At 34.3% G+C, this 21,402-nt stretch overlaps 1 protein-coding gene across 1 annotated transcript in view; it reads left to right on the top strand.

Moving 5' to 3' along the window:
* The first annotated feature begins 952 nt into the window (after positions 1 to 952).
* Positions 953 to 21,402, top strand: part of LOC148951592 (uncharacterized) — a 42,203-nt gene continuing 21,753 nt past the window's right edge. The window contains exon 1 of the mRNA XM_089091208.1: positions 953 to 1,163. Coding sequence (XP_088947334.1) covers positions 953 to 1,163 — 211 coding nt within the window. The remainder of the gene's footprint in view (positions 1,164 to 21,402) is intronic.

Genomic DNA, 21,402 nt, shown 5'->3' with positions numbered 1-21,402 from the left:
TACAAACAAACGTAACAATCCGTGAGTAAAACGGAGGTCAGTAAAGTTCACAAGAAACTCACAAGTTGTAAAATTCCACACCGGTTTTGCAAAATAGATGAAAGGTAGGCTAAACTTGGCCGCCAGAAGCAAGTACTAAAAGGCAGCTTACGGTGCAGAAATCCCTGTTGTTGCCCTTGGCAAGAAGAAGGTGAGTCCATAGTCATTCCATTGTGAATACAAAAGTTTGATAACTTCGAAGGGTATGAAAGAGCCTCTTTTTGAGACTGATGAAGACGAAGAAGCGGGAAAAAATGAAGAAGAGTCTGAATGAAGAAAAAATGAATGAAGAGTCTTCGAAGATAACTTCGAAGGTTATGAAAGAGCCTCTTTTTGAGACTGATGAAGACGAAGAAGCGGGAAAAAATGAAGAAGAGTCTGAAGAAAAGCCAATGGCTGAGTGATTTACAATCTGTGCTTTTTGTATTCGTGCTTTGGATAAAAGTAGTTTAGCTGAGCCAAATGTTTTCCCGAGATATGTGCTTTCCGCTTGACACTGTCATAAAGCTATTAGGGATTTTTCAAGTGGAAAGCAAGTATTGGCTTTTGTGTGAGAATTGCTTTAGTAGAGTTGTTAAGATTCTTCTTACGAGAACCGCTATAAAAAGATTTGCTATCTATTGTGAAGGTTTCAACAGCGCAACTACTGAAGAGAAAAAGTTAATACGTTTTTTTTCACGTCTTGAGAAATTCTGAAAAAGGTAGATACGAGGTTTCCACGTGACACGGACTGTACATGAAACTCGTATATTTTACCATGTCTAACACAGGATTAGTTTTAAATTGCATAATAAATAAAATTGCTATTCTATCTCTTAAATGACCAATCAACTTGTGAATGTGTCTCCGAGGAATTTGGCACGAGAAACTCTAAACTTTTGAATCTAGTTCAAATCAAACGGCCAGTGATAAAATGGCGCAGCTATTAGTGCCTTTATTTTGTATTATTCTTATAAATATTTCACCACAAGCTGCTGTTACAAATGATGACATCGTCACCGTTCTGGATTTCAAGGATGGGGTGAAAGAAAAATACTACAAAATATCAGGCTTGAAAGACCACGTAGCAATCCTTAAAGAGGACTTAGATGAACTAAATTGGAGGTTTTTGAATCAACAAAATCGTAAGTATTAAGTTTGAAATTCCAGTTATTCTGGTCTGACTTGTACCCAGGGAACGGCCCTCAATTCCTGCTTCAATTTTTTTTAGAATTTCGTTGGAATTTCATATAATTCATGTGCTTTTCTTCTTTAATGAGATTGACCCCCCTCCTTTCTTACCTTCTCCAATCTAGTCCATAATTAGCCCATGGTCTTGATATAGTTTTATGTCATTCTACCAATCATCTTTATACAAAAAAATCTAAATTACAGTTTAATGCCCTTAAATCATAATGATACTATGAAAAAAATTGACTTGGTCTACCAAAATGATACGCAAAATATGTCAAAAATAAGTACAGAACAAGGCCGTCTCCAGGGGGGTTAGGGGGTTTGAACCCCTCCTTCCCCCTCAAAATGTTTGTCTAACTCGTAAATAGGTAACAAAATTGAATAGAAACAAATTTTTCACGTGTTTTTTAAGTTTCTATTTTGTACCCCCCCCCCCGAAAAAAAATCCTGTTTTACTACTCTCCCCCCTAAAACCGGAAAAATCCTGGATGCGATCCTGGTGCGCAATACTTTTTAATGTTGAATATTGTTTAAGAAGGTTTGTTTTTGGATAGAGGCTAGTAATACACATTTATACGAGATATTTAAAAAAGGAAACCTCCCTCCCCAGAAAAGGGCTTTAAACGTTATTTTCCTCTGAAGAGCTTGGAACTGATCCGTATGAGTTCCTTGTTCAAGAGAGTCCTCGTGGGGAAAAATTAAGCATGGGTATCCAAAAACTTGGACCAGAAAACATTTTCTCGATTGGCGTGACACTCAAATTCAAAAGTTCTTGGATCAGTTGGCCCGGAAAGGGACCAAAAACTTGTATTCCTTGATTAATTTGAAAGTTGTGCTGCGCTTAATGAGACCATAAAAGAGAAAGCAAATCTCTTCTTTTGAAGTATATTTGGAAAATCGAAAAATTATTTCCCAATCAGCTTTTGAAATTATATGTAGACTGAGCAAAGATAATTTTAATGAGAATGAAATTTTGAAAAATTTAGGTCGTTTTGATTAATAAAGCCAAATATCAGGCGCATTTTTTTTTTTTTGTTGTTCTTCGTATATAGTCTGTCATCGAACATAGTATATCAAGTATACACTTAAATGTCAATTGTTCTTGAAACACTTAGAATAGTTTTGATTATATGAAAGTTATAGAAATCTCAATCGGTGCAAAAATAGCTCTGATTATAGGTGTTGTTTTTTTCGGTGGGCCAGGGCTCATAAAGTTTTGAATTTTGTTGATCATCACACTCCAAAAGACTAAAGAGATTCGTGGAAAGCGAAAATGCTGTGAAATTGTGCGAAAATTTGCGAAAGTTCTGCACCCTTGTACAGAAAAAATGAATAATTTCTTTCTGGATCAATTCATGACGCCTAAAAATAGAGCTACATTTTGCTTAGTCTCTGAAAGGCTTGAAACATAAAGGGTATGTGAACAGGAACAAGAGTACCTCAGTGAGTAAGCAGTAACTAACGAAAACAATTCTTGGCGCTCAAAATAGGCGCAAATGGGTTTAATCTTCAGCTGGCTTGCAGGTTACTCGGCATACACGTTGGGCAAAATGAACAGAAGAGGAGAAAATATTTTCAACAGAACCGGGTGTGATAATTAAAAGGACAATATATGCTATTTTGGTCGATTTGAGTTATTTACAAGTCTTGGTAAACTTAGCACGAGGAATCAAATAGTGCAGTCTGAAGTTGTCGTATGTCGCACCGTTACGAAGATAAAAAAGAGACTACGCCTTTTTTGACCTACCTTACAGCCTACGGTAATGATAAGTAAAAGGGTGGCATATGTCATTTTTGTTGAGATTGAGTTATGTATGTTGCGTCGTTACAAAGATAAAAAAGAGACATTACGCCATAGACAAAATTTTTTCCCTTCTTTGGCCGTCCTGCAAATCTACAAAATAGTGACTGGCTCCTTTTAATTATTAAATAAAAAAAACTAGTTTTTTAAACTGAAAGTAAGGAGCGACATTAAAACTTAAAACGAACAGAAATTATTCCGTATATGAAGGGGGCTGTCCCCTCCTCAACGCCTCGCTCTTTACGCTAAAGTTTTTTTATTGTTTAAAAAAATAGAGTTGTGAGAAAGTCAAACTTTAGCGTAAAAAGTGAGGCGTTGAGGAGGGGACAGCCCCCTTCATATACGGAATAATTTCTGTTCGTTTTAAGTTTTAAAAAACTAGTTTAAAAAAACTAGTTTTTTTTATTTAATTTTTGAACGTTTTTGAATTAATGCAGGTTTTGATTTTGGCTCACCGTACATGAATAATTAAAACAAAATTTGCATATTATATTTGGTTAAATGCCTTTCTCGAAACTTGTTTAATTTTATTTACGAACGTTTTTATTAGTAATAAATATACGTAACTTAGAATTAACTTACGTAACGAACTTCTATATTCATAAATTTTTAACACGTATATTAGGGGGTTCGCCCCCTAGTCAATACCCTGCTCTTTAAACTATAGTTCGAATTTTTTTTCCAGTTCTTTAAAAATGACCTCTTAATCACAATCAGTTGATCAGTTGAAAAACTTGTTTTTTTTTTTTATTTAATTCCTGATCTTTTTCTTTAATAATGCTGGGAAATCCGGCGCCCCCTTCATAGCAATGTTTCTTTCCCCATGAAAACTTCCTTCATGGAACGTTACTTCTATATAGCCCGCGCCCCGCTCCGTCCCCCCCCTCCCAGAAAAAATCTCCTCTGAAAAAGTCTGTATATTTCCCAATAACCAATACTATATGTGAACATTGAGTAAAGTTCATAACTTTCAGCCCTCCCCCTGGGGACTTCGGGGGATCAAGTCATCCTAAAAGACATTTTTATCATATCTTCGACCATGCTGAACAAAATGGCTATCTCAAAATTTTGATCGGGTGACTTTGGGAAAAAAAAAGAGCGTGGGAGGGGGCCTAGTTGCCCTCCCTTTTTTTTGGTCACTTAAAAAGGGCACTTTAACTTTTAATTTCCGTTCCAATGAGCCCTCCCACGATATTATAGGATCACTGGGTCGATACGATCACCCCTGGGGGGAAAAAAAAAAAAAAAAAAACAAAAAAAAAAAACAAACACGCATCCCTTATATTTATTCTGGCCAAAAATGCAAAGTTCCACATTTTTGTATATAGGTGCTTGAAACCTCTACAGTAGGGTTCCCTGATACGCTAAAAATGATGGTGTGGTCTTAATTAAGGTTCTATAACATTAGGGGGTCTTTCCTCCTTTTTTCGAAAATAAGCCAAATTTTCTCAGGCACGTAACTTTTGATAGGTAAGATTAAACTTGATGAAACTTATATATTTGAAATCAGAATTAAAATCTGATTCTTTTGATGTATCTATTGGTATCAAAATCCCCTTTTTTAGAGTTTTGGTTACCATTGAGCCGGGTCGCTCCTTACTTACAGTTTGTTACCACGAACTGTTTGATCACAGCCGAAAATTGGGCTGTGTCATTTGTTGACACCCAGAATCGGGTCGAAAATTGTTTTTCTCTGATCGCATGAAACTTTCAGGGTAAATAGATTGGACAAAAAGAACCCTGGTAAGGACAGGAAAATTTTGAAAGAATAACTTGGCTCTATCAATTCCTAACTCGAAAACACATGATCTTTTTGCTTGTCCTCTTGGAAATTATGCGTCATGTAAAACATGTAACGCGTATTATGCGTCATTTTTTGCGTTATAAACCTGTAAAACATGTTATGCGACATATAAAACGGGACTAAGTGAGCGTCAATTAAGGTACACGTTCCCTCTGAAACGGTTGATTTTGCGTCAAGGCATGAGCTGTAGCTTGCAACACAAGGACAAGGTAGTTTTGTCATTGGATCAACAAGTCTCTCGTATCTACTCATTCACCTTCTAATTCTACTCATACGTACTACTAATTCTACTAATTCGTAATTCTACTCATAAGAATTATGATATTACTTGAACCTTGTCTTAGAGTGGGATCTAAATGTTATCAGAAAATAGGAAAATAATCATTTTTTCAACGATTTGCAATCAATTTTCAACGAGTTTAAAAAAAAAACCATATTCACCAACTTTCAAAATATAGTTTGATATATGGATAGAACTAATCCTAGCCATGGAGTGACAGCAAAATATTCGTCTTTTGCTGATGTTAAATTTAAGAAAAATAACAAGTTTTTTTTTCAATTGAAAGTAAGGAGCAAAATTAAAACTTAATCAAATAGAAACTATTGATGAGAGAGGGTTGCCGAAAGGGGTTACTCTCTGCTCAAAACCTCGCTCTTTACGCTAAAGCTTCTTAGTACTTTAAAAAAACCTTCTTATTCTAATTAAATGGCTCTTGTGTTTCAGTAGTCATTTTTAAAGAATTAGGACAGAAAGTCAAACTTTAGCGTAAAGGGTGAAGTTTTGAAAAGGGGGCAATATCTCTCATATACGGAATAACTTCTGTTCGTTTTAAGTTTTAATATTGCTCTCCACTTTCAGTTAGAAAACTTACTGTTTTCTATTTAATTTCTGATCGTTTTACAAATAATATCTTGATATCCGGCTCCCCCTCCATGGATAATTCCCTTCTCCACAGAAAATTCCTCCGTCGAAGGTTTTTCCCACCTAAAATACGCCCCCCACAAAAAAATTTCTCCCTGTACAATGCCATCATTGCTGAAAATCCCCACCCCCAGAAAAATTCTTGCGAAAAATTCCAACTGCAAAATTCTCCTTAGCATACTCATATTTAAAAATAATTGTATTTCCGATTATTTTTCAAATCATGCTCATATTCCCCTCCGTAGAAAATGTTTTCTGAAAATGCCCCCTCTAGTTGAAAGCTGCTCCGGTGGACAATTATACCATGGAGAATACCTCCCACGGAAAATTCCCCCGTGGAGAATTTTTACTGAGGAAAATCCCCCCACGGAAAAGATTTTCCGGACAATTGCAACCCAGCGGAAAATTTCCCCCGGAACAACTCCACACTTAAAATTGTGTCGGCAAAGAGAGAATGAGACAAATAACAGAATTTTATATGGGAATACTGGCAAATTCCAGTAGTATCCTATAATGTAGATTTGACGCGTACAACGACGTGAACCAACCAAACACATTATACTGGGACTATAATGATATAGAATACTAGACGAATAGCCTAAAGGTCTAAACCATGTCAATAGATACTGATTGCACATTATATAACGTAATCAGAACCAGTAGTTATTTTAAATTTTAAACCACTATATGTAACATATACTTTGTGACCTATAGGCTATATACAATAATCCTTGTTCTATTTTCATATATAAATATTAGGTGATTATATGATTTTTTCATCAGTTTGAATGTTGCGTTCAAAGATGTACAAACGTGAACTGGTAAGTGTCTGTTTTTCTATCTTTTTGTAGTATTAAAAGAATCCATTTAAATCCATTTTGCATCGCATTAAGTTTTCACTAACATACTATTCAACAGCATATGTTGAACTAATATATTAGTCTCAATAGGATGAAATTTAACACCTAGCTGTTATGAAAACAGGTAGTAAAATTAATGATATGATATGCCCTGTTTTTTTATCAGATTAAAGTTCGAGTTAAAAGCCTATATGTTAAGATGAAATATAATTTGACGGGTTTCCTGTGATACGCTAATATACAAATGTGTTGAAACTAATCGCTTATTGTGTAGGGGAGGGTGCTCGGAGAATAGCTATGAGGTTAAGGAAGATGACAAAAGGAGATATCACATGTCAAATTTCCCACGCAGCAAGCCCCCCTCACTCTTATTAACCGTTTCGAGTTGCGATGCTTGTAATGTTTTTTGGATTGAAAACTTTATACCTCAAATCATTTTAACTGTTTGTATGCTTTGCAATGCGATAATTAGCTTACCCTCAGCGAGATAAACTCTAACTATGCTGATGTATTTTTATTAAATGTTTAATATTTTGAGGTGGCTGAGTATTTAATACAATGCGTTCTGGAAACTCTGGTGTCCATAATTCTTTTTTGTATTTTACATAATTCTTATACTAAAGTATAAAAGGATGTTTCAAAGAGAGGGGGATATATTCAGTTAATTTATTTGCAATAGTTTTATTGATATATTTTAAATTTTTTCTTAGGGTTTTCAGGTATATTGATTCAAATGTTTCAATTTATGTTTCCATTTAACACCATTTCCTAGGACCTCCCGGCAATATTTGAAATTATCAAACATATATATGCTATGACTATTACTATGTCTGTGTATTTTTTTTCAGTTATTGTAATGTTCAGTGTAATTAACTCAGAATATATCGGACTGAAACATTCCTCCACTATTGTTACTTTTGAGGCGGCTTTTCTATTGTTAGACGAAGAATGCCCTGAAGTTTATAGCTATAAATGGAATCTTAAATACAATATGATTAAGTATGATGTAAAATTATGGCGTGCAAAGTTAAACTTTATAAACCAAAATGGCTTTTACGATAAGATCATAATACCATGCAATGAAAATGATCATGAAATAAAACAAGTACAAGAGGGAATTCGAGAAATAAGCAGTTGTTTTCGGTGTGCGAGCTGTTTATGTTAAGAGAAATGTGCCGACTGACAAGCTCTTAATATGACAATGTGATACAGACATTCTATTATTCAACTTGGAAGACTTCAGGTGTGAGAAATACCGGCATTCAGTTCATGAGCCTGAAGATGAAGTTCGATATTTCTCTCAATGGGTACCTGAGAACATATCTGATAAGATAATATGCAACAGGTATCCGAAGACCTTTCATTCGACTACGTAAACAGTAGGGAAACGTATATGATTATTTAATCTATATTTATTATTTTAGACTAATGCAGATTCTTCAACAACCTCAAAAATACCCGGGAGAGATAAGAAAGTGTGTGTATATGATAAAGTCTTCTTTGTGCTGAATGCTGACAAGGAGAAATACTTGAACTATGTAAAAAGTACTAGTGAGGATCTTATTGGAAACGCATGCGTGCGTTGTCATGACAGTGAGAGATTGAATTTCTTTGGAGTATCGAAAAACTGCAATGATCGTAGTATTGGTTATGCCAGAGTCAAATTTTCAGAGATGATAGTCCTAAAAGATAATGTGAGCCTAAAAGTAGTAGTTGATGACGAAGGCCAACTTCTTGCTCATTGTGGGGGTAACACGTTACCATTTGATAATTCATATCATCATCTTTGTGGTATTACCATTCAACAGAATGTAAGAGATGATATTGTTTAAAGATAATTCATGCCTAAAAGTAATAGTAGACAACGAGAGTAAACTTCTTGCTCATAGCGCGGGTAGCACGTTACCTCTTGATAAATCATATCGCCATCGTTTGGGTAGTAGTATTCGACAGAACGTGAAAAGAAGACAGGCTTACTCCTGCACCAATGTCATAAGTTCTATCTTGTCACTGTGCCAGAACTGTTACCTATGTAAAAGTAATCTGGTAATTGAGAATGAATTCACTGGCAAAATAAAAAGAGCATTGGCAGATAATATCACCATGGAAATTAATGACAATTCTAAGAAAAGAAAAGCATCATTGAATGTTCTAGCACTATTGATCATATAGTCAGTGAACGCAAAAATGCCAAAGCTGAAACGCATATTGAACGTGCAGGTGACGCTCCAGTAAAAATAGTGTATGACTCAAAAAGAATTAATGACTATTCTACTGGTTACTAACTAAGAGAAGAGAGTAGCTACAATATCAAGAGAGAACATGATAAATTATTTTATGGGACAGATTCAAAATGTCCAAAGTTGTTCGATGACATTAATAATGTAAAATGATGTATGTAACGTATTTTTATATTAATATTCTACATTTTGTTATTTCATTAAAAATATTTTATGCATTACATTGTTATGTGATCATAATATTTAGGGTACGCTGGTACTTCAAACGTTTAGATTGTCTATTAAAAAGTTGGAGATGTAAGAAAACGAATTTTCACTGACATAGATACTTGCGTTTCATTTTCCATCAATTCATCTTTATATATTCCTTAGTGGTATTGTTTACCAATGCCCTTTTTATGTTGCCTGTTATTTTACTGTCTATTATCACATTATTTTTACACAGATAACAGTTCTGGCACAATGACAAGTTATGATTTTTGACATTGGTGCAGGAATTAGCCTGTCTCCTTTTCACGTTCTCTCGAATACTAATACCCGAACTATGGTGATATGATTTATCAAGACGTAACGTGTTACCCGTGCTATGAGCAAGTATGATGTAGAATACATAAGTATGTTCTACGCAAAAGTACTTTTTTAATAAATTTTTGATGCTCATTCATCAATTAATAGACTTATGAGTCTGCTAGTAGTATCTGTGTCTCTGAAAATTCCTTTTCTTACATCTCCGACTTTTTAATAGACATTCTAAACGTTTGACGTGCCAGCGTTTCGATCGCGCTGCCTAAGTAAAGAACGATGTTGGCACAATGTATTATTTATTTTCCATACCAGGGCACTTTGTATCGAAGGAGTTGTCGTAGAAACTTAAAAAAGAGCTCATTCGATTAGAAATTGAAATGGCTAGTGCCCTTTTTAATAGTCGAAAGTGATTGAAAGGCAGCTAACACCCCTTCCACGCCCACCATTTCCCAAAACACATCAAGCCAAAATTTTGAGATAGCTATTTTGTTCAGTGTAGTTGATTTCCAAATATAAATTATGTTTTTGAGGAGGACACATCCCCACAGCCCTCAGGGCAAGGGTTGTAAGTTGTACCCTGGGGGTATATAAGATTTTTATAGAAAGCGTTGTCGTAGAAACTTCAAAAAAGACTCGTTCGGCTGGAAATTCAAAGGGCTAGTGCCCTTTTTAATAGTCGAAAGTGACTAGAGGGCAACTAACCTCCCTCTCACGCCCACCTTTCCCCCAAACACATGCAATCAAAAATTTTGAGACAGCCATTTTGTTCACGTAGTTGAAAGTTCTGGAAATTAGGTCTTTGAGGATGATACCTCCCCCCCCCCACAGCCCTCAGGGAAAGGCTTGTAAGTTTATGCACCGGGTGGCATATATGGTTTTTTATAGAAAGTTTTGTTGTAGAAACTTGAAAAAGGGCTCATTCGATTGGAAACTGAAATGGCTAGTGCCCTTTTTAAAAGTCGAAAGTGATTGGAGGGCAACTAACACCCCTTCCACGCCCACCAATTCCCCAAACAAATCCAGTAAAAAATTTTGAAACAACCATTTTGTTCAACGCAGCTGTAAGGTCTGGAAATTATATCTTTGAGCTTGGTACTCCCTCCACAGTCTTCAGGTCAAGGGTTGTAAGTTATGGCCTGGGGTCATATAAGGTTTTTTATAGAAAGTGTTATCGTAAATACTTGAAAAAGGGCTTATTCGATTGGAAATTCAAAGGACTAGTGCCCTTTTTAATTGTTGAAAGTAATTGGACAGCAGATAAACCCCTCTCACACCCACCATTCCCCCAAACATTTTTGGGGGACTTCGTATCGAACTATTTTTTTTTCCATGCCAGGGCACTTCGTATCAAAGGAGTTGTCGTAAAAACTTCAAAGAGTGCTCCTTCGATTGGAATTTAGAATGGCTAGCGCCCTTTTTAATAATCGAACGTGATTGGAAGGCAAATAAACACCCCTTCCATGCCCACCATTTCCCCAAATACATCCAATAAAAAGTTTGAGATAGCCATCTTATTCAGCTTCGTTGATTCCAGATAGAAATTATGTTTTTGATGAGGACACTCTCCCCCCCCCATCCCTCAGGGGAAGGGTTGTAAGTTATGCCTTGGTGGCATATAAGGTTCTTATAGAAAGCGTTGTCGTAGAAACTTCAAAAAGGTCTTCATTTGACCGGAAATTGGAATGGCTAGTGCCCTTTTTAATAGTCAAAAGTGATTGGAAGGCAACTAATACCACTTTCACGCCCACCATTTATCCAGACATATCCAATAAAAATTTTAGATAGCCATTTTGTTCAAAGTTGTTGAAAGGTCCGGAAATTATATCTTTGAGGATGACACTCCCCCACCAGCCCTCAGGGTAAGGGTTGTAAGTTATGCGCTGGGGGCATATAAGATTTTTATTGAAAGCTTTGTCGTAGAAACTTGAAAAAGGGCTCATTCGATTGGAAATTGAAAGGGCTTGTGCTCTTTTTAATAGTCGAAAGTGGTTGGAAGGCAACTAACACCCCTTCCACGCCCACCATTTATCCAGATACATCCAATCAAAATTTTGAGATAGCCTTTTTGTTCAACGTAGTTAAAAGTTTTAGAAATTAGGTCTTTGAGGATGATAACCTCCTCAGAGCCCTCAGGGCCAGGGCAGTAAGTAATTCACTGGGGGTATATATGTTTTTTTTTTAGTTAGCAATGTTGTAGAAACTTCAAAAAGGGCTCATTCAATTGGAAATTAGAAGGGCTTATGCCCTTTTTTACATAAACATAATTTGCACTTTACTGAAAAAAAGAAGATATTAATGTGCATTGTCAGTTTAATATCCATATACTGATATTTACTAACCAAAATGTTAATATTATTTGATTTATTAAAGTTATAAAAGTAAAAGCATTTATATTTTTTTTCAGTAAAGTGCAAATTATGTTCTGGCCTTGGGAAGGGATGGGCTTTTGAGCCGTAGTCTTGTTAATTTCTGCTCGTTTTGAGTTTGACTCTGGTAATTATAGTATTGTCTGTTCGTTTTGGGTTTCATTTATTTATCCATGCTGATTTGTGGTAGTTTTACGCTTGGTACATTATTTGATTTCATTTTTGCTCATTTTTGTTTATTGGAGTTCTTTACTTTTCTTTGAAAAATTCATTTTGTGGAAAGTTTTTTTTTAATTAATCCTAAAAATAATGATCACACAACAAAGAAATGCATAAAATATTTTAATGAAATAACGACATGTAGAATATTAATATAAAAATATGTTACATAGATCATTATATATTATTAATATCATGCAACAACTTTGGACATTTTGAATCTGTCCCATAAAATAATTAATTATGTTCTCTCTTGATACTGTAGCAACTCTCTTCTCTTAGTTCGTAACCAGTAGAATAATCGTTAATCTATTTTGAGTCATTCACTATTTTTACTGGGGTGTCACCTATAGGTTCAATATGCGTTTCATCTTTGGTATTATTGTGTTCATTGACTATATGATCAAAAGTACTAGCAACATTCACCGATGCTTTGCTTTTCTTAGAATTGTCATTAATTTCTATGGTGATATTATCTGCCAATACTCTTTTAATTTTTCCGGCGATGTCATTGTCTATTACAAGATTACTTTTACACAGGTAACAGTTCCGGCACAGTGACAAGATATGACATTGGTGCAGGAGTAAGCCTGTCTTCTTTTCACGTTCCGTCGAATACTAATTTCATTGTATGGTCTTATGACTTTATCATAAAACCCACTTTGGCTTATAAAATTTAATGTTGAAAGCCATCGTTTTTTATCATACTTAGACATAGTATATTTAAGATTCCATTTATAGCTATGAGCCTCACGGCATTTTTCGTCTAGCAATAGGAAAGCCGCTTCGAAAATAACACCAGTTGAGGAATGTTTCAGTCCGATATATTCTGAGTCAATCACACCAAATATTATAATAACTGAACAAAAATATAAAAAAATGCAGACATAGTAATAGTCATAGCAGATATGTTTTTTACGATTTCAAATATTGCCGAGAGGTCCTAAGAAATGGTGTTAAATGGAAACATCAACTGAACCATTTGAATCAATATACCTGAAAACCCTAAGAACCACATATCTATTGAAATATAAGTCTCAAGAATTCCTTGAGTAACAAGGAAAATTGCCCCTCAGACTTCATTTTCTTCGGAAATTTGAATAATTTTTGTCAAGGCGCCCCATCAAAATAAAAAATTGACGAACGCTTTACTGGAAACACAAGCACACAAACACATATATAATAATATACGAGTGTTGGTACGGTAAAAAAAAAAATCAATTGAAACTAAGGTCCAGCATTAAAAATTAAAACGATAAGAAATTATTCAGTATAAATAGTTTCCACATAAATTATTTTATAGTGCTGTTTCTAAATTAAATTTGAATCAAAATGAGTATAGATTAAGTAAATAATGAAGTTGAAACTTAAAATGAACAAACATCTTACAACTTATTTCACATATATCGATAAACGTAATGTTAATAAATTAACTGATTATATCTCCCTATGTTTGTAACATTATAGAAAACTAACGCTTTACTGAAAACATAAAACCATATATGTGTTTTGGTATGGTAAAAAAATTAATCTTTTAAGGATACTTTTAACAATATTAAATTAAAAGTATTAAATTACGTATGAGATGGGCGGATATCATCCGCGATCGACTCACGGCGTGGGGCATTGACCCCAGTGAAGCTCCTACCCTGGCACAAAACAGGCCATTCTGGAGACGCCTAACGGCGTTTACGTCTGGTTCCCTCTACGCTGGCGACGCTGCAAAGCAAGAGCTTTAAGTCAAAGTAAGTCAAGTTTAATGGGGTATCACTTCTGCTCAATGAGCTTAGTTTAAGGATTAACTGCCGTTTTTTGATCTGAAAATGACATTTTACGATTATTTTATAGTTCAGATCGAAGTTTCATTACATACTCGCCTTAGAATTTATATCACAACTTAGAAAGAAAACTTTCATTATACTGAAAACACTCACACATACACACACACATATATACACACATAATAATAATATACCTGAAAAGGACACTTTATGATTATTTTATATATAAGATCGAAGTTTCATTACAAACTCGCTTTGGAATTTATATCACTACTTATAAAGAAAAATCAATTGAAACTAAGGTCCAGCATTAAAAATTAAAACGATAAGAAATTATTCAGTATAAATAGTTTCCACATAAATTATTTTATAGTGCTGTTTCTAAATTAAATTTGAATCAAAATGAGTATAGATTAAGTAAATAATGAAGTTGAAACTTAAAATGAACAAACATCTTACAACTTATTTCACATATATCGATAAACGTAATGTTAATAAATTAACTGATTATATCTCCCTGTGTTTGTAACATTATAATACCTGAAAAGGACACTTTATGATTATTTTATATATAAGATTGAAGTTTCATTACAAACTCGCTTTGGAATTTATATCACTACTTATAAAGAAAACTATTACTCTACTGAAAACACACATACACACATAATAATTTATAAGTTTGGCACGTTAAAAAAATTTATAACGAAACAAAGGTCAAACATTAAAACTTAAAACGGTTAGAAATTATTCAGTGTAAATAGTTTCCGTATAAATTATTCCTTAGTGTGTTTCTAAATTAAATTTGAATCAAAAATATATGCGTACAAACGACACGGTGCGTACAAACAATAAAAATGATCTGAGGTATGGAGCTTTCATTCCGAAACACATTTTAGCGTCAAAGCTCGAAACGGTTAATGAGAGTGGGGGAGGGGTTGCTGCGTGTGAAATTTCAATTGTGAAATTAAAATTGTGACAATTTCAAATATTGCCGGGAGGTCCTAGGAAATGGTGTTAAATGGAAACATAAATTGAACCATTTGAATCAATATACCTGAAAACCCTAACAACCAATTTAAAATATACCAATAAAACTATTGCAAATAAATTAACTGAATATATCCCCCTCTCTTTGAAACATCCTTTTATACTTTAGTAACAGAATTATGTAAAATACAAAACAGAATTATGGACACCAGAGTTTCCAGAACGCATTGTATTAAATACTCAACCACCTCAAAATATTAAACATTTAATTAAAATACATCAGCATAGTTAGAGTTTATCTCCCTGAGGGTAAGCTAATTATCGCATTGCAAAGCATACAAACAGTTAAAATGATTTGAGGCATAAAGTTTTCAATCCAAAAAACATTACAAGCGTCATAGCTCGAAACGGTTAATGAGAGGGGGGGAGGGTTGTTGCGTGTAAAAGTTGACATGTGATATCTCCTTTTTTCATCTTCCTTAACCTCATAGCTATTCTCCAGGCCCCCTCCCCTACACAATAAGCAATTAGTTTCAACACATTTGTATATTAGCGTATCACAGGAAACGCATCAAATAATATTTGATCTTAGCATATAGGCTTTTAACTCGAACTTGAATCTGATATAAAAACAGGGCATATCATATCATTAATTTTACTACCTGTTTTCATAACAGCTAGGTGTTAAATTTCATCCTATTGAGACCAATATGTTAGTTCAACATATGCTGTTGAATAGTATGTTAGTGAAAACTTAATGTGATGCAAAATGGACTTAAATGCATTCTCTTATTACTACAAAAAGATAGAAAAACAGGTACTTACAAATTCACGTTTGTACATCTTTGAACGCATTCAAACTAATGAGAAAATCATATAATCACGAAGTTTTTATATAGGAAAATAGAATCAGAATTATTGTATATAGCCTATAGGTCACAAAGTATAGGTTACATATATTGGTTTAAAATTTAAAATAACTACTGGTTCTGATTGCGTTATATAACGTGCAATCAATATCTATTGACATGGTTTAGACTTTTAGGCTGCTCGTCCAGTATTCTATATCATTATAGTCCCAGTATAACGTGTTTGGTAGTTTCACGTCGTTGTACGCGTCAAATCTACATATAGGATGCTACTAATTCCCCAGTGTAGAATTTTCCTTGGGAACCTCCAGAAACCTGCCTCCCCACGAAAAATCCTCCCCTAGGAAATTCTCCGCTGTCCAACAGAAAATCCTCCTCTAAAGAGTGTCCATATACTTTCCAATAACAAATGCTATATGTAAACAATGAGCAACTTTCATGAGTTACAGTACTTTTCCCAGGGGCTATGGGGAGTCATGGTAGCCTCAAAAGCATAGTTATTGGACTGTTCAACTTTTCTGAACACAATGGCAACCTCAAAATCTGATCGGAAGACTATGGGGAAAAAAGTTGCGTGGGAAAGGGGCTATTCGCCCTCCAATCTTTATGATCACTTAAAAAAAGAACTAGAACTTTTGATTTCCGTTCGAATGAGCCCTCAATTGATATACTAGGACGATTGGTTCAATACCGTCACCCTTGGAAAAAAACACGCACCTGTGATTTTTCTTCTGACAAAAAAATAAGGAGTTTCTGATTCTGTATCTGATGGTGTGATTTTCATTCAGATCACTTGACTTTTTTTGGGAGGGGGGTTTCTCCCTTTTTCCAGAACCATTCAAATTTCCTCAGGCTCGTAGTTTTCGATGGGTAGCACTAAACTTACTGGATCTTATTTATTTAGAATAAGCATAAAAACCCAATAATTTTGATGCATCCATGGACATAAAAACTCTGTTTTTTCAGTTTTTTTTGTTATAAACTATTTTATTTATGTATTTAATATACATGAAAATACAAAAAAAATATTAACCCCCAACAGAGAGCAGAGCTCGTAAGTTTGAGTGTGTAAATAATGGGACGTACACCAAATAAAACCTCTCGTCATAATAATAATAAAAGCAAAATTAGCTTAATTAGCACAAAAACAATAACAAAAAAACTTAGAAAACAAGGAATAAAAGAAAAGAAGGGAGAGAAGAAATGCTCGGCAGGAGGGGCATGGGAGGCTGTCCCACTGTGGATCCGAAAAAAAAACACAAAAATTAAAATATCATTAATTTTTAAAGTTCCATCATTAAAGGTAAACAAACAAATATTAAAAACCAATCTTTAATAATTGTTTTTTCAAATACAGCTGAGACTTTGTGATTGATCAATCTGGGTTTTATCATTTAGCTTATATTTATTCGCAATGAATGACATTAGGTACCTAAGTGAAAGCCTTGACCTTTCGCATCTTACAAAAGGAATTCGAGATAATCCCGCCCACCGACGAGCCGAACGAGGGGGCAAAATCAGCAGAGATTCACTATACAAATAATTTTTAGGATTTTGAATTTGAAAATGCCATAAGGAAATGTTTACATCACGTATATGTTTTAAATTGGACAAATTTAAGAAAAAGTACATAGTTTTCGTTTCAGGTGTATTTTCAAGTTTTGATGGTCAATGTAAAAAATTTCCAAGTATTCTTACTGCCCTATTTTCTAGTACCTGTAATCGTTTTAAATACGTCCAAAAGGTATTAAGATACACAATTGAGCAGTAATTCAATTACGAAGCAATTAAAAAGTGGTAAATTATTTTTAGCATGGAAAATGGACAAATATTTTTCACACGGTACCTCGACCCAATATTTTGAGAAATTTCAATCCTTAAATGATCAATGTAGTTACGAAAAGACAGCATTGGATCAATAAAAACTCCTAAATAACGATGACTCACCAACCTGAAGCTCCTGACAAGAGATCAATTGAGTGGCGCGTTTTGAACGACCAAAACCGTAAATTCAGTTTTCGTTAATTTGGTACTAGATTATTAGAAGCAAACCAAAGATTAAGTGAAGTAACAGTTACAATCGAATTTTCAATTAATGTGGTTGGATCACTCGCTTTAACAGATATAGCTGTGTCATCGGTAAATAGAATAGCAGGATCAATATTCTCCTGCACACTTTGCGGAAGTTCATTAATATAAATAAAAAATAAGAGCGGACCTAATACTGAACCCTGAGGGACACCAATATCATTAAAGTTTTCTAAATTAGCCAGTTTTCCATCGACATATACCGTATTACTACGTCCACACAGGTATGATTTTACTAAGTCTATTCTTATCCATCTTATGCCTGCACTTTCCATTTTTTCAGAAAGAATTTCATGGTTTAATGTGGCAAATGCCTTATTAACGTCGTAAAAAACAGTAGCCACATGGAAATCATTATCTAAACAATCATTTAATTCTAATAAAAGAGATGCAACTGCATGTTGTGTCAAATGGCTTGCCTTAAATCCAAACTGGTATTTGGTAAAAAAAATTTATCTTATCCAAATAATTAGAAATCCTTTTTTTATTTTCTTAAAAACTTTGGATAAAGGCGATAAAATTGCAATGGGAAGATAATTATTTACATCAGATTTATCACCTTTTTTATGTAACGGAATTACCCGGGCCATTTTCCATCTTCTAGGAAATATACCTGAACTGATACATAAATTAAAAAATATGAATAAATAGTTCAAAAATTACTCCAGCAATATTTTTTAAAAACTGTGTTGATAGTCCATCATATTCCACTCAATTACCACTTTTTATATTTTTAATAACTTTATGGAATTCTGCAAAACTAACTGGGGCCAGAAATATGCTCATACCTTCAGAGGGAAGGAAATAATGTTTATGCATCCTGCGAGAAGAAAAATTCTAAATCTGCAGAAACGACACATTGTCCAACGCCATTAAAATAATCACTAAATATATTAGCAACAGCTTACGGTCCTCTAACTTCTTCACTGTTTATGTCATATAATACCTCGGGATGCGACAATTGTCTATTTCGTCCAATTTTATCCTTGATCAAACTCCAAGTTTTCCGAAGAGAATCAGAATTATGAAATGAATCTTCATAATAAGCCCTTTCACTATTTCTAAGAGTCATTAGCAACAGGTTTTTATAACTTTTAAAACGAATTATATTTATTTCTGTATGATACTTCATTTTGATTTTATGTAGACCGTTTTTTTTTTCATTAATCAACCTAAAAAAAAGATTCATTTACCCAAGGTTTTCTTGGAACATTTCTCTTTCCAATTGGAATTCTATACAGACAATATTGATCAAGCTTTTCAGTAAATATATCATGAAACTTATCTAAGGATTGATTTGGATTCTTTTCATTAATTACTAGAATCCACTCAACGTCAGCAAGCCCTTCTGTTAAATTTAACAATTTTTATGCGAAAAGTATCGACGCTTTTTTGATGTTTTGCGTTATACGGGATATAAAGTGAAAAATCAGCCATAATTATACAGTTATCAGATGAACCATCAGGAATGACATGTACTAACGGCGCTGTAAGGTGATAAAATATTATCAATTAGTGAAAATGACCTATCAGTTATTCTGGATGGCATAAAACATACAGGATTTAATCCATGAGCTAACGGGCATTCTAATAACTGCACAGTGTTTCTATCCATTCTATTCTGGTTAGCAGAAACAAGGCTCATTAAATCAACATTAAAATCTCCCACAACTAGATAAGGAGTATTAAGACTTGTTAATATATCCAACAAAGCTTCAAAATGATTTATAAATTCTACCCGACAAGTTGACGGAGTGCGATAAATAACTGCGATAACCAGTTTCTGATTATTTGGAAAATAATACTAAAGAACAAAAGATTCAAAAAGCATTTCAATATTCATTGCGACTGACATGAAAAAATTGAAAATGTTCAACATGAATACTTTCAATTGAAAACTCGTCTAAAAAGGTTTCACATAGGCCTAAAATATCTGTATTAGATGCCGATAAAAAAGTTTCAATCGTATCTTGTACAGTCATTCAGCCCCGATAATTCCAAAACGATATCCTCCTTGTATTCTGTTTCTGTTACTCCAGTTTCTGTTACTATTTAGCCATGTCGGTCCTTACCACGAACGTTTTTTTTCTCCAGACAATGTCATTGCACAAAATCTACACCTGACCGAAGATTTTGACTGAGCACATAAATTTTTACCAAAATCTTAGTTAAAATCCAAGATGTAGATAATTTCAAAGACTCCGAACTAAAAAGTAAGACTACAAACACGGGACAAACAGAAATGACCAAAAATGAGAAAACTCAACGCATTCAGTAGAAAAATCACAAATACTCTTCTCAATAACCCCAATTACGTTCACCAATCGATATTTTCTCTGCAGAAAAGAGCTGCTTGTCCATGTTGGCAGTTCCATTAAATAATTAACCTCATGTTACGTTAAAGTTCCATATTTCAATATTTCCCATATTGAAATATGGGGTTGATACTCGAGCATTTTAAGAAATATTTCTTAAGCTGCCCTTGGTCTAATCTCAAGTCCATTAGTAACTGAAAACCACGATTTTTCAGATTTTTCTTTCGGTTTTGCTCAAAATTGTGAATTATTTCCTCAAGGCCGTATCCAGGGGGGGGGTTACCTGGTTTGAACCCCCCCCCCCGACATTTTTTACCGAGTCGAAAATAAGTCGAAAATTAGTAAAACAGAGGTAAAAATGAGTAAAATTAGTCGAAAACTGAGTCAAAACTAGTAAGCCCCCCCCGAAAAAAAATTCTGGATCCGCCCTTGTATTTCCTTATATACCATTAAATACTGAAGTTTCAAACAGTTCAAGGTAACGAACTATAACTAAGGAGCAACCGGTTCATTAGTAACTGAAACCCTAAAAAGCGGAATTTGGTACCAATAGATACTTCAAAAGAATAGGATTTTTATGCTGATTTCAAATGTCTAAGTTTCATCAAGTTTAGTCTTACCCATCAAAAGTCACGAGCCAGAGAAAATCTACCTTATTTTTGAAAAAGAGATAAACCCCCCTAAAATTCATAGAATCTTAATGAAAATCACACCATCAGATTCAGCGTGTCAGAAAACTCTACTTTAGAGGTTCCAAGCTCTTATCTGCAAAAATGTTCAATTTTGTATTTTTTTTTTCAGAAGAAAGATCACGGATACGTCTTTATTTGATGTTGTTTTTTTTTTGCCATGGGTGATTTTATCGACCAAGTGGTCCTAGAATATCGAGAGAGGGCGCATTCAAATGGAAATTTAAAGTTCTAATGTCCTTTTTAGGTGACCCAAAAATTGGAGGGCAACTAGGCTCCTTCCAACGCTCATTTATTTCCCAAAGTCTCCCGATCAAAACTTTGAGATACCCATTCAAAAAATCTAATAGCTTTTTCTTTGAGGATGACTTAATCCTCCAGAGTCCCCGGGGGAAGGGCTGCAAGTTGGGAACTTTGCTCGATGTTTACATGTAGTATTGGTCGTTGGGAAGTATACATACGTTTTCAGGGAGGATTTGTTCTCTTTTTGGTGGGGGAAGGGGGAGGGGGTTATCTGGGAGGGTCTTTCCATGGAGGAAGTTTTCATGTGGGAAGGGACATTGCTATGAAGGGAGTGCCGGATTTCCCAGCACTATCTAAAAAATGATCAGAAATTAAATCTGGTAGAGAGAGTGTTAAAAAAGAACGGAATATTGATGTTTGGAATTTATTTATAAATAAGATAAGTTTCAGATATTCGAGAGTATATGTTTAAGGAAGAAGA

The sequence above is a fragment of the Artemia sp. Qi Xiang Cuo genome, chromosome 6 (genome assembly GCF_049724085.1).
Source record: "Artemia sp. Qi Xiang Cuo chromosome 6, ASM4972408v1, whole genome shotgun sequence".
NCBI classification, from domain to species: Eukaryota; Metazoa; Arthropoda; class Branchiopoda; order Anostraca; family Artemiidae; genus Artemia; species Artemia sp. Qi Xiang Cuo.
This window is presented reverse-complemented; position numbering and strand designations above follow the sequence as displayed.